General features: G+C 41.5%; 2 protein-coding genes and 1 non-coding gene across 4 annotated transcripts in view; 2 read left to right on the forward strand and 1 right to left on the reverse strand.

Moving 5' to 3' along the window:
• The first annotated feature begins 3773 nt into the window (after positions 1-3773).
• On the forward strand, positions 3774-9978 carry RPL32 (ribosomal protein L32). Its single transcript, XM_054978883.1, has 4 exons — positions 3774-3881; positions 8306-8406; positions 8610-8791; positions 9809-9978. Exons 2-4 carry the CDS (start codon positions 8311-8313, stop codon positions 9936-9938), a joined length of 408 nt encoding a protein of 135 aa, XP_054834858.1. The 5' UTR covers positions 3774-3881; positions 8306-8310; the 3' UTR covers positions 9939-9978.
• Positions 8105-8243, forward strand: LOC129329498 (small nucleolar RNA SNORA7). The gene has a single exon (XR_008596986.1). It is a non-coding gene; the product is annotated as a small nucleolar RNA SNORA7 (small nucleolar RNA).
• A 649-nt stretch (positions 9979-10627) lies between the features above and the next one.
• Positions 10628-13244, reverse strand: part of LOC129328851 (cullin-associated NEDD8-dissociated protein 1-like) — a 30225-nt gene continuing 27608 nt past the window's right edge. For both annotated transcript variants that reach the window (XM_054978158.1, XM_054978159.1), the window contains 2 exons: positions 12471-12578; positions 10628-12078 (listed from right to left, as the gene is read on the reverse strand). In XM_054978158.1, the coding sequence (XP_054834133.1) occupies positions 11851-12078; positions 12471-12578 (336 nt within the window). In that variant the 3' untranslated portion in view covers positions 10628-11850. The remainder of the gene's footprint in view (positions 12079-12470; positions 12579-13244) is intronic.

The following is a 13244-nucleotide window of genomic DNA, read 5'->3' on the forward strand; positions in this document are numbered from 1 at the left end:
AACATAAAACAATTCAGTCCTGTTGTGTCCAAGAAGACGGGGGAGTGCAGAGGCCAGGAGACATCCCTGAGCCGTGGGCAATGATGAGATTGCCAGCATGGCCCAGAAGTGGCAGGTTGCACCAGGGCCAATTCAATAAAAAATTGACCTAAAATAGTGTTTGGGGGCAATTTTTACTGAACCAGCCCTCTTGAGCCAGTTTGGTGTAGTGGTTAGGAGCACGGGACTCTAATCTGGAGAGCCAGGTTTGATTCCCCTCTCCTCCACTTGAAGCCAGCTGCGTGACCTTGGGTCAGTCACAGCTCTTCCAGGGCTCTCTCAGCCCCACCCACCTGATAGGGTGTTTTGTTGTGGGGATAATAACAACATGCTTTGTAAACTGCTGTGAGTGGGCATTAAGTTGTCCTGAAGGGCGGTATATAAATTGAATGTTGTTGTTACTCGAATTATCTGAAACACAATCAACAATAAGCAGATGTCACATGTTATTATTGACTGGCCTTCCTAAGCTGATACAAGTTTCTGCTGGAGACCTAAGTATCAACCAAATATCGGTGTAACATATGCGCTGTTCCAAGTAGCACCGTCTTTTGCAGTTCTGTAGGTGTTATGTCAGAAAGCTGTTTTTTCCATATGAATTGCAAAGTTTTTCAAGATGATTGCAAGTACTCTGATGACAGTGGGGACTATTGTTGCATTCTTCTTTCATAGTTGGGTGGTTTCTATTGCCAGCTGTTCTTCTTGTTCTTGTGACCTGTCACTTCCAGGTCATGTCAGAAATGATGTCATTCAGGAACATGGCTGCCCACACCCCTGGCCTGTGTCCCAGCCAGCCTCCCCCCCAGTTTCCCCTCCATTTCTCTCACTGGCCACATGAGTGGCAGGGCAGCAGTTGGGACCTGGCAATCCCCTGCCACCCTCGAGGGGCTGGCAGCATTGCTTGGGGCTGAATGGACCTGCAGCTCTGCCCTGCCATGGTGTGTCGTCTGTCCTCTGTCCTTCCATGAATTCCTTGTGGTCTCTAAAATATTGATGTATAATTTTGCAGAGAAGCTGGAATCCTCTTAGACAAGCTGTTACTTTAGATCCTCCAATCATTCTTGGAAGATGGTGGGTTTTTCCCCTTCTTACATAGGACAGCTCTTTAGTTCCTTAGTGGAGTCAGGGTTGCATGTACGCTTAGGCTGGATTGCATTCAACGATACTCTTTTTTGGCCAAGCACTCTTCAGAAAGCATTTTTCTTTGCACAAATATCCATCAGCCTTTGGAAGATGTCTGCATTGGAAAGGGGACACTTAAATTCATGCTCCACATCTACAATTTAAACATCAATCTTCAAAAGTTTTGCAAACTAGGATATATTGCTTCTACTTTACACAGTAACAGGAGAATAAGCAAAGTTTCAGTTGATTTAATATAGGCCATGTGAGTGTGGTAACCTTAACAAACCCCAGTTCTGTAAAGCTCTAAGCACATACTATAGCCATTTTCACTTGGCTTTAAATAGTAAAACTAAAGTCACTTGTTTATGGTTTGTTTTAACAATGTATATCCTGCCTTTATTAGCTGCAAGTATGAAATATATTTAAATATAGAGATATAACTAAAATTAACTCAATAGCCCACAAAAATTGCATAACAGACCAACAAGTGGAGACATGTAACCATTTGCATCGGAGACAAACCACCCTACAAACTCAGCCAAAGGCCTCCTGAAAATAATACCTTTACAAAGGTTCTGCAGTCTCATTGTAAAAAGTGCCCTGTACCCATATCACCCACTACCTTGAGCTGCTGTGAATGGCAGGGTGTAAATGGTCACAATCACTGAATAGCCACAGATCGCACTGAGACCAGGTGCACCTCCTGAGAGGTACTGGGCATAACTCAATCAGGCAATAGGCAGATTTAGGCAGCTTGAAGCTTCATTAATACAGCATACAGGTGTGATTAGGTCGCTTGTTTTAAGATGTTTTAATAGTGAAGATCTTGACTGCGCAATGCCTACTGTATCTCCCCCATCTTCCAATGAACAACAAATCAAATGCTTGCATTCTTGCTTTCGAGTTTGGACCCCTCTGGCTTCCACACACTGATTCCATATAATCAGTTTCTTTCCCATAGTATTTTCTATGCCTCACTCTATTCCATGCAGCAAAAGAAGGCATGACTCCATAAATCATATGTTAGAAACTGCCCAGGCCATTCATGTTGCTTCCATTGTGCAGAAGTTGTGCAATTTAACATGGCCGAGTGTCAAGTTCTGCATCTGGGTAACAAAAATGCAAAGCATGCATACTTGATAGGGGATAAACTTCTGGGTGGCAGTGTGTGTGAACAAGATCTTGGGGTACAGGTGGATGGAAAGCTAAATATGAATAGTTTGATGCAGCAGCAGCAAAAAAAAAGAATGCAGTCTTGGGGTGTATCAATAACAGCATAAGATCCAAATCACTGGATGTCATTGTCTCACTATATACTGCACTTGTCAAGCCCTACCTGGAGTATTGTGTGCAGTTCTGTAGTCTTCACTTTAAAAAGGATGCAGACAAATTGGAACAGGTGCAGAGGAGAGCAACCAAGATGATCAGAGGCCTGGAGACCAAGCCCTGTGAGGAAAGACTGAAGGGCCTGGAAATGTTGAGTCTAGAAAAGAGGAGGTTGAGGGGAGATAAGCTTACGCTCTTTAAGTATTTAAAAGACTGTCACTTAGGAGGGAAGGGAGCTGATCCTGTTGGCAGCAGAGGATAGGACTCAAAACAATGGGTTTAAACTACAGGAGGGAAGGTACCATCTGGACATTAGGAAAAGCTTCTTCTCTTTAAGAGTAATTCAGCAGTGGAATTGACTGCCTAGGGATGTGGTGGGTTCCCCCTCCCTGGCAGTCTTCAAGGAGCAGCTGGATAAATACTTGTTGGGGATGCTTTAGGCATTGGGCAGGGGGTTGGACTAGATGGTCTGTAAGACCCCTTCCAACTCATGATTCTAAGTGACTTTGTTTTGTCCAAAGGAGCCCTGAGCAAATTGGTCACGTTCCATCCTATCATATCAATGGCATAGCCATATTCAAAGAAACTCTTAAAACAGGAGTGTAATTCATCCTTGTTCTTGGGGGTTGGGGGGGGTGTCACTTAACAGTGATAGAAGTTGTCATCTATGAACAAAAAAAATGAAGTGGAAAAGAGAAAGAGTCCAGTAGCACTTATAAGACTAACAAAATTAGTGGTAGGTTGAGCTTTCATGAGCCACAGCTCACTTCTTTAGATAATGAAAATATGAAAATATTCTTATTTTAAAAGATTTGTGGCTCAAGCAGCACATAAAGAACATGCACAACAAGTAAGGGACATAACATGTTGAAATGTAACAGTTGTCATTCTTGGAAGCCAAAACCACACAACAGAAGAAGAAAAATGATTTCATGTAGATAAAACGAATACCAAAATAAATGAAACTAGACAGAGTAGCCACAGCACTTTCAGCCTATTATACCAGCGCAATCTTACCGCCAGATGTCGCTGTGGCAGTAACGCCCGTTTCAACTACTTCGCCCTGCGCTGTTATTTTGGGCATAACGCCGGAACTGACGTATTAGGGCCCTACCTGTCATTGTCAGATTCCGGGAGTTACTATTGCCGCGGTCAGAACTAGCTTAACGAGCTATTTTCTGTAACAAATTCTTATGTTCTGTAAGCATTTTATTAGCTATTTATTCTATTTGTATATTTATTAAGCAGGCTCAACCAACTGAACCAGCTCTGTTCGCCTCCGTGTTCCCTGCCAAGACCTAACGGCGACGTCCCATCAGCCTCTGCGGCTTCCTCCCTCGCTCTTTCTCTCGGCGCTCCCAACCTGCACGGGTGCCGCCATTAGCTGACCGGTAAGTTCGTGATCCTGTGCCATCCTGGGCAGCGCGGCCCGGGGCTGGCCCTGTTGGCCCTCAGGGGCGCTGGGAGGCCTTTTGTGTTAGGGCCGGCCGCTGTTTGTAGGGGCTTTGGAGGCGGGAGGGCGCTCGGCCACTGCAGAGGCTAATCGGTACTTTCCTGCGCTTGCTCTGCCGTTCAAGGGGGGAGGTAGATGAGCCTGTTCCTGCTAACCTTTCATGGCTTTAAAAGAATGTTTTAAGTGGGGGCGTTTGTACACGTGTAGTGTACACGTCTGAATGTATGAGCTCAGGAAAGAGAAAAGAGGAAGGACTTGATGGGAGCTGTGCTCTCTTTCCTTCGGGAACTTAAAGCATTTTAATAGAAAGTTTATAGAACCTGGATCATCAAAGCATGTATTGCTGTATGAAAAAATATGTTAAAAACCTCCAGTAAGTTACTTGATGATATTTACCAATAGGTTCGCTAACCCCCATCGTACTGCTGCTTGCACAAGTTTCCCACGTAGGTAGCACAAACCTCGCTCCTGAACAGGTTGCTTTTTAGCTTGAGGTTGCAGTAACTAAAAGGTAGCTCAGTTTTAGGGATGGTGGTTTTGTTGGAGCGGGCTTTCAAATGGAATGCCCATTGAAGGTGATTTGATTGCTGATTGATAGGGAAGCTTGAATTGTGCCTTGAAAACCATTGCGGTTATCGTTACTAGACTTGTAAGTATAGGCTGTTCTCACCAAGCGGTAATTAGCGCTCAAGTTGTTGGTAGGGAATAAATGAAGAGTCCAACATGGTGTAATGGTTTAGAATGTCCAAGTGACTGCTTACAGGTTTAAGTCCCCATTCAGCTATGGAAGACTTTAGGCCAGTCATTCTCTCTCAACCCAGCCTACCTCATGGGGATGTTGTGTGGGTAAACTGATAATGTAAAGTGCTTTGGGTCTCCATTGGGGTGAAAGAGCAGGATTTAAACATCTAAATCAGAGATGTAAAATATCTGTTTTCTAAGGTTTGGGGGGGGGGATTTCTGGGAGAAATTAAAATATATGTAATTGTTACTTCCCCATCAAAACTAAATCTACTTTGCTACATAAAATGCATAATTTACAGGTATTAGTATATAAAATAGTATTAATTGTTACTAAAATAGTATTAATTGTTACATTTATGGAGTTTTTAAAAGTGTAAATGCCTTAGTTTTGTACAAGCAAAACCACAAATATGCCCAATACAAAAGTAAGAGGGAATTACTAATGGTTAACATTTTGTGTTGTCTTAGCAGTTTACTTTTTCAAACAGAAGAAAAAGTCTTTTGTAGTCTTTTTAACACTCCTCACATTTTCAAATGGAAAAACAGTAAGTGGGTATAACGTCTTAAAAAGTGTTTCGCTCATTCTGAAAGGACAAATCATAAAAAGTTTTTTTCTGTGTCCCCCCCCAATTTCCCAATAGAAAATTGAAAGAAATGTCCTCAGACTTTCATGCTATACTTTTTAAGTGAAGAAAACCTTGCGTGTAAAAGGATTTAACTTATTTCAAAGAAAAATCATTCATAGGAATTCTTTTTCAGTGCTCCCCCAAGTTTCTTGTTTTTTTTTGCAGGCTATCACATCTCTAAACTGAAGGGAGATGTGTACTTTCCTAAGGGCTGTTCAGATATGTTGAAAAAGAGGGAGAGAACAATAGTGTTTTCTGCATTTTGTGAAATAAAAATAATTCCTTTATTTTAGTTACGACTTCCTGTAAAGCATGCTCCAGGTTAATGCCTGTGGGATCTGAAAGGCATGTGTTTGTGTAAAAGCTCTTTTGTAGATAACTTGGGTTTTATTCAACAAACTTTTGCATTTCTAGGGTGTAGTAGTTTTTAAATGCTTACAAACAGCATATGCTTCCCTGCAGAGTTGCATGTGCAGTGTGTTTAAGCTCAGATGGGATTGGGCTCTCAGACTACCAGTACAGCCATTGGAATTGAAAATAGTAACTGTTGGCACATAAAACTTGAGCCCTGAGTGTGTAACTTGATGATCTGATCAAAATTCCATAACTTTGAAATGGGCATTGAAAATAAACTGGATACATACATTGTTCAGATACTTTATGCGGTGGCCTGTGATTCTGGTGATGTCAAGAAAGATGTGAATGCAAAATACTCTTGTAGATAATCCCTACTGCATTGCATGATAGTGTGGTCAGACAAGACAAATCAGGGCCCAAGTTAGTAATTAGATGACATGCAGTAGAGTTTTTGACATGGAAGTGAGTGCTCCACCCCCTTAGTGGGTATAAAATCTTACTATATTGAACTCTTTTTTTTAAAAAAAAGACCTAATTCTGTAGAGATGCTATTGTATGATGGCTTACAAAACTTACCAACAGGAGCAGAAGTTGCAAGTTTGTGCTTTCCTCCTTGGCTTTCCATTCTTGTAATTTGTATTAACATTCATAAATATGGATTCAGGAAGCTGATGTTACAAACATGTTTGAGTATATTACATGGAATAGCCCCATGCCGTGTTCTTTTTGCCGAGCAATCAAAGTGGAAACCCACAACTAAGGGATACAGTCAGGTTCTGAAATTCTAGTGTATTAAAGTGGCGCGGTGCAATGAATAAATAACAATACTGTTATAAGCATGTCAAATCACATAAACAAACAATGTGCAATAAACAGCTCAAAATCGGCCAACACAGAAATATCCAATGGTGCAATCAAGTTCATATCAGAGTTCAAAGCAGAGATGCGCATGGCCAATTAAGAGAGGTGTGAAAGACTGCCGCTGAAGTTTGTAACAGCGGCAGCAGTGTTCTCAGAGATGTTTGGTGAGGAGGTCTGTTGGCCCCTGATGCAGTCTGGAAACAAGCGTTGTTGATGACCGGTTCCTTGTCGGGTCTCGGTCCTGCAGAGTGTTCCATCTCCTTGTTCCACCTGTTGAAAGAAAATGAGAAGAGTACATCGATCTAAGAATTTACCTTGAACAGGAACGAGGGGTCCTCACGGCTTCTCTGGTTTGCTGTCTATGTTTCATCTCTGCTTTGAACTCTGATATGAACTTGATTGCACCATTGGATATTTCTGTGTTGGCCCATTTTGAGCTGTTTATTGCATATTTTTATGTGATTTGATATGCTTATAACAGTATTGTTATTTATTCATTACGCTGCTCCACTTTAATACACTAGAATTTCAGAACCTGACTGATTGTATCCCTTAGTTGTGGGTTTCCACTTTGATTACTCAGTTTGTTGCTAAGGGAGCTTCCTTTTGTTTTATAGTGTTCTTTTTGCCAACAACAATTAAGCAACTCTAAGTTTGTGTGATTTCCTCTGTGTTCAAAGATGGTGGCAGAGCACATATATGAGGAATCCTTTGATGGTTTCTACTTTCCTAATGCCTGCTTCTTTCCCCTTTCCTTGTGATTTCTATGCTGCTCTCTGCACTAGAGAGCAGGAGGGTGTTTTTCACAATTTGTTACCCTGAGGTGTGTAATTAAAAATGCTCCCACGTCCCTATTTGATATTAGACTACTGTAATCGGCTTTAACATGGGGCTGCTCTTCAAGGGTCTGAAAACTACATTACTATGATTCCCAAGCCAAAGAGAGCCAGTTTGGTGTAGTGGTTAAAAGCGTGGGACTCTAATCTGGAGAGCCGGGTTTGATTCCCCACTCCTCCACTTGAAGCCAGCTGGGTGACCTTGGGTCAGTCACAGCTTCTAGCTCTCTCAGCCCCACCCACCTCACAGGATGTATTGTGGGGATAATAGTAACATATGGTTGTTGTGGGTTTTCCGGGCTGTATTGCCGTGGTCTTGGCATTGTAGTTCCTGACGTTTCACCAGCAGCTGTGGCTGGCATCTTCAGAGGTGTAGCACCAAAAGACAGAGAACTCTCAGTGTTACAATGACCTGTGACACTGAGAGATCTCTGTCTTTTGGTGCTACACCTCTGAAGATGCCAGCCACAGCTGCTGGTGAAACGTCAGGAACTACAATGCCAAGACCACGGCTATACAGCCCGGAAAACCCACAACAACCATCGTTCTCCGGCCGTGAAAGCCTTCGACAATACACAATAGTAACATACTTTGTAAACCACTCTGAGTATAAGTCATCCTGAAGGGTGGTATATAAATCGAATGTTGTTTGATGTTCCTCAAGGTGTAGGATGTTTTTGACAGACTTTAAGGGCTCTCTGAAATAAAGCATGTAGGGAAAAGGTAGTGGGAATTACAACCTCCCAGGATCGCATCTGGAGAGCTTCCCATGCTCTTCCAGCTTCGGATACGGGAGGGAGAGTAACTGTAGACAGATACCCATTCCTTTGCTGGCTTTGTAATTGGCCAGTGAATGGAAGATACTCTGCAACAGGATTAGTAGGTTCTTTTACTGTATCTTGGATGCAGTAACTTTACCTGCATTTGTTTTTCTTTAGACACCATGCCCGCCCTCAGGCCCCTCATCAAACCTAAGATCGTCAAGAAGAGGACTAAGAAGTTCATCCGTCATCAGTCCGATCGCTATGTCAAAATCAAGGTGGGTGCAGTTGTGGTGAAGATGCATAAACTGGGGCACATGTGACTCTCCAAATAACTTTCAGAATATTTTGACAGGTAGCTTGTGGTTTGGTTTTGCAGTGCTAGTTTAACAAAATAATGGATTTCTAAAGACTTGTTGCAGGTGCTTGGGAGTTTTCCTGTGATCTCAATTCTTTTTTTGCTATTTTTGCATTTTTGTAGCGTAACTGGCGAAAACCAAGAGGTATTGACAACAGAGTTCGTAGAAGGTTCAAGGGCCAAATCTTGATGCCCAATATTGGGTATGGTAGCAATAAGAAGACAAAGCACATGCTGCCTTCAGGGTTCAAAAAGTTTCTTGTCCACAATGTCAAAGAGTTGGAGGTGCTGATGATGAGTAACAAGTAAGTTTGAAAAAATTTGTATGAGTTGTTGGAATCATGCTTTAATTTTTTGTCATGTAGTTACTGCTCTTGCTGCAAACTTGGGTAAAGAAGTATTAAGCAGGGTTGGATAGAAATGGAAGAATTCATTCTTTACATGATTGTTGCATGTTTTTAAGCATTTAAAATCAGAGTAGCAATCAGTATCCTCTAGAATGTCTGTCACTCTCTAGTGGTATTTCAGAAGGAACATGATTCTAAGCTGGCTGGATGTTGAGATAGACCTGGGAGAAATTCCAATTCTTGATGACATAAGACCCCTGCTGGGTTTGCCCAAAGATATGTCTAGTCCAGCAAAAGATGTTTTCTGGTTGGCCACTGTTGGAAACAAAATGCCAGATTAGATGTTTTCTTGATCTGTTAACCAGGACAATAGCCCTTGTAAATATCACAAAGTTTATCCTCTCCCACAGGGTGGTTGGGCTGAAATGTCACACTGAACTCCTTAGAAGGGCAAAATACAAATACAACAAACCTAAACAAAAATCCTGAACCTCGTATGCTGCAGAGCAACTTTTTCTTCTTCCCTTTCCTGCCGCAGTCTGTGCTGCTCAAAATGTACCTTCTGGAGTTTGGTGAACCCTCAGCAATAGCATAAAGTACAACAGGAGGCCTGCAGTGGGCTGGGAATCAGCAGAGGGATTGCTTGTGCAAGTAGAACAGCCACTGAGTGTACTGAAGCTGGGAATAATGCAAAAATGTAGGCATGTTAACTTAGCTTGTCAGTGGTGTGAGTTCTGGAGTATAGTACTTCCAGATCTACAAGCAGGTTAAGATCTGTATGCCTCCTTTCCAGAGTGTGTATTTGAAGCAAGAAATATGCCATTTCTGAATATCAGGAGTGTTGGGATTTTCTTAATGGAAAGATCAGTTCCTTCCACTTGGTACAGCCAAGTGACTACTTACATTTAGAACATTCTTGCTTACAAGAAGCAGGCTAACGTTCTGTGACCACTGGTTTTTTTTCTCCCCTGTCAGGTCATTTTGTGCAGAGATTGCTCACAATGTTTCCTCCAAGAATCGGAAAGTAATTGTGGAGAGGGCCGCTCAGCTTGCTATCAAGGTTACCAATCCAAATGCAAGACTGCGCAGCGAGGAGAATGAGTAGTTGTTCTTACACAACCATATTTAATAAAATATGAAAAGTACTGGTAATTTGATTTTTCATTTATGTTGAACCAAACTGAGGTGGTATGCTTCAAGGGTGAAGGCAGGAAATTGGCAGCTGCTGACATTACTGTGAACTTGCCTGCAGTTGGAGACTGTAATCCCTCCATTGGTGATAGTCATTGGCTGTGGAGAGTCACTTATACATAAAGTTGAAAAAATCAGTGAGTTATTACACTCTTTTTACAAACTCCTAAAAACGTATAATGTGGACGTGCCAAACAAGTATATCATTCAGGTATTGTTGACTGGGAAATGATAGCGCCCTTTAAACTCAACGTTGTTCTGTACAGGTTGGGGTTATTTGATAGCTTCCATAGTACAAATCCCAGCTGTTGTGCTTTTGCCTGAATCATGTCTTGATTTGAATCTACTGAGGCAAAAGAAGATTAGGAAAACTGTTGGTTATGAGAGGAAGAAATAATAAGTTCTGGATAACTGCTGTTATAATAAGAGGTACGGTGTCAGTGGGCTTCAAAGGAATGAATTGCTAAATACAGCAAAGAAAATTTAAGAGGAGTCCCCAAGGTCTGACAGGAATGCAAACCTGTGAACTTCTTCTTCCTCTAGTAACTTCACTTGTATTGGCAGCAAAGTCATAGAGCTGAGTCAAAACTGATCAAAATAATGTTAAAAGTAATACATGATCTTTATTTTTACCAGATGCATTTCATGTAGAACGGAAAGTGACACCCTGTTTTATAAATAGAGCACTTAAGTGATTCACAGAATAATTCATAAAGAATAGATTCTAACCAAGAAACTAGTCATCCATGGTCACAAGAAGTCAACATTCTTCATCTGCCAAACAGCAATAGCTTGCTCTTACATGGTGAACTGAAAGTGCTCATGGACTTCCTTTCAAAACTCTCTCTCAGGAGCCCCTTGGATAAAAGGCTAGAGGCCCCAGCAGGGTATTGTGAAGAGGGGAACCAAAAGCAAGGAAGGACTATGTCACATATCTTTTTATATCAACCTCCCCACCCCCATGCTTGATTACATTTTGTCCATGGGGCTTACATTACGGTGAACATCAACTTCCTGGAGGGCACAGGAGGATGTTAGGAGAAGAGATCTACAAGTGCAAATTCTTAGAATCTAACCCAGCAGCAGTTGTGTAATGGTACAAGAATATTTGCATTTTTGTAACTAGATGGTTCCATTCCATTACTACAGCTGAATGGCTCTTAGACAAACATGCTAACTTTTGTGGTTTGAAAAACATCATTGCTTTGGTATCAGCTTCTCAAGTAAACTGTTGCCAGGGGGCACCTATAGGAGTAAACCATTGTTAAAAGGAGTGTGGCAGACTAGAACTGCAGTAATTAAGCATAAGGCATTCCATATTGAACAACAGTGACACACTTTCAGTTTCAGATACCGCGTAAAAAAGGGGGTTGGATTGTAATTTTAATTCATCTTACCAGTATGAAAGTGACTCAAATCAGTTTAAATATTAGTACAAATGAAAGCTGCTATTTAACTGATGTGACTATGGAAGCTGAATTGCCCATTTGGCTAGTTTTGGGTATCGCAGGGCCTTATTCATCACTGTTTTTAAAATGCTATTATGGTGCTACCAGCACAGATGCTAGTAGGAGATAATTCTGTTGGCTGTCAGGCTCCAACTAAATCAACTAGAGTTGGCAGACATACATTATGTATTTGCTGTATGGGAGTAATAAGCTACTGTTGTCCTATTGACATCAATAGGATTAGTTATCATGCCTGAATCCATGCCCATCTGAATAGAAATAGTTGCCATTTTTCAAACAGCGTTGACAGCTAAATCTGCCTTAGAAGATCTTCCATTCTAAGCAAAGTGGACTGCAGAATATGAGAACAGGGAAGAGTTAACTCATGTCCATTAATTCTGTGGTAGACAGTGAAGTAGAATCCTTCTGAATGCTTTCAAAGAGTGAAGACATCTCAGGGTTGGCTCTGATTTGGGAAGAAAATTCAGCCATCACCGGACTCTTATCTACATCAGGGATAGTCAGCAAAGCTGCTACTGCTCTCATTGCTGAACGTTTCAGTTCATCTTGTTTCTCAAATTCTTGCTTCACAGAACCAGCTTTTACCTAAAGAAAGGAGTAAATTTAAAAACAAAATTAGGAAGACAAAACCACCGAAGGTCTAAAAGGACATTCTTGCCCATTGTAATGGCTTTCAGGATCACAAGTCCAAGAATGAAGATACACAAAAGACAAAATGACAAAAATAATCTGAGATATACTAATATACAAAACGGTCAAGTTAAATTTCCCACAGTCATCAGAGGTCTCATTGGGTTATACAAACAAGTAGGAGTGGCTCAGTGGTAGAGCATCTTATCAGTAAACTGTCCCAGATTCAGTCCCCAGATCCGGTCATATATCATGCGAAAGACTGATTCTACGACTGCCCTGGACTACAAGCATATAAAATACATGCCTCAAGTGAAAACATACTCTAAACCTTCCTGGAGCAGTACCTTTGTAGAACAGGTAGCTCGTAGGGGCTCAATGAGGCGTTCTAACCGTTGCAGTACTGCGTTGGGACACAGAGTTGACAGACGAGCCAGCATAATGAAAGTCAGCATCTAAGAACATTGAAAGAAAGAGGTGGCACAAGCAATATTCTTAAGTCCTTCCCACCCCACAGATTTCTTAAATCCTATGGTGGCAGTAACTCAACTTCATATAAAGTTCAGTCTTCAGGCAAAACAAGTAAGTCCCACCCACCCCCATGCAGTAAGATTCAGAGTGGACCCTTGATCTGCGCTCTTCCCTCTTTCCCCACCTTGCATAGAAGGGGATATCAAATTGTGGATCTTTTTATTTAAAACACTGTACCCCACACTTTTCATAGTAATGTACTCAAGGTGATTTATCTCGATTTCAATAAAGCTTTTGATAAGGTTCCACATATCCTTGACAACAAGTTGGTAAAATGTGAAGAGTGACAAGTGGAGTTCCTCAGGGATCAGTCCTGGGACCTGTTCTGTTCAACTTTTTTATAAATGATTTGGATGAAGGAATAGAGGGAATGCTTATTGCATTTGCAGATGATACTAAATTAGGAGGGGTAGCAAATATGGCCGCAGACAGAGTAAGGATACAGGATGATCTTGACAGGCTGGAAAACTGAGCTAAAACAAAATGAATTTCAACAGAGACAAATGCAAACTTCTGCATTTAGGAAGGAAAAATCAAATGCATACTTATAGGATGGAGGAGATTTATCTTGGCAGTAATATGTGCGAAAA

Source organism: Eublepharis macularius, chromosome 4 (genome assembly GCF_028583425.1).
Source record: "Eublepharis macularius isolate TG4126 chromosome 4, MPM_Emac_v1.0, whole genome shotgun sequence".
Lineage (NCBI taxonomy): Eukaryota > Metazoa > Chordata > Lepidosauria > Squamata > Eublepharidae > Eublepharis > Eublepharis macularius.

Coding starts and splice junctions, on each gene's coding strand:
- RPL32 (XM_054978883.1), top strand. CDS start 8,311: ATGCCCGCCCTCAGGCCCCTCATCAAACCTAAGATCGTCAAGAAGAGG. Junction 8,407..8,609: donor ATCGCTATGTCAAAATCAAG/GTGGGTGCAGTT, acceptor GCATTTTTGTAG/CGTAACTGGCGAAAACCAAG. Junction 8,792..9,808: donor GTGCTGATGATGAGTAACAA/GTAAGTTTGAAA, acceptor CTCCCCTGTCAG/GTCATTTTGTGCAGAGATTG.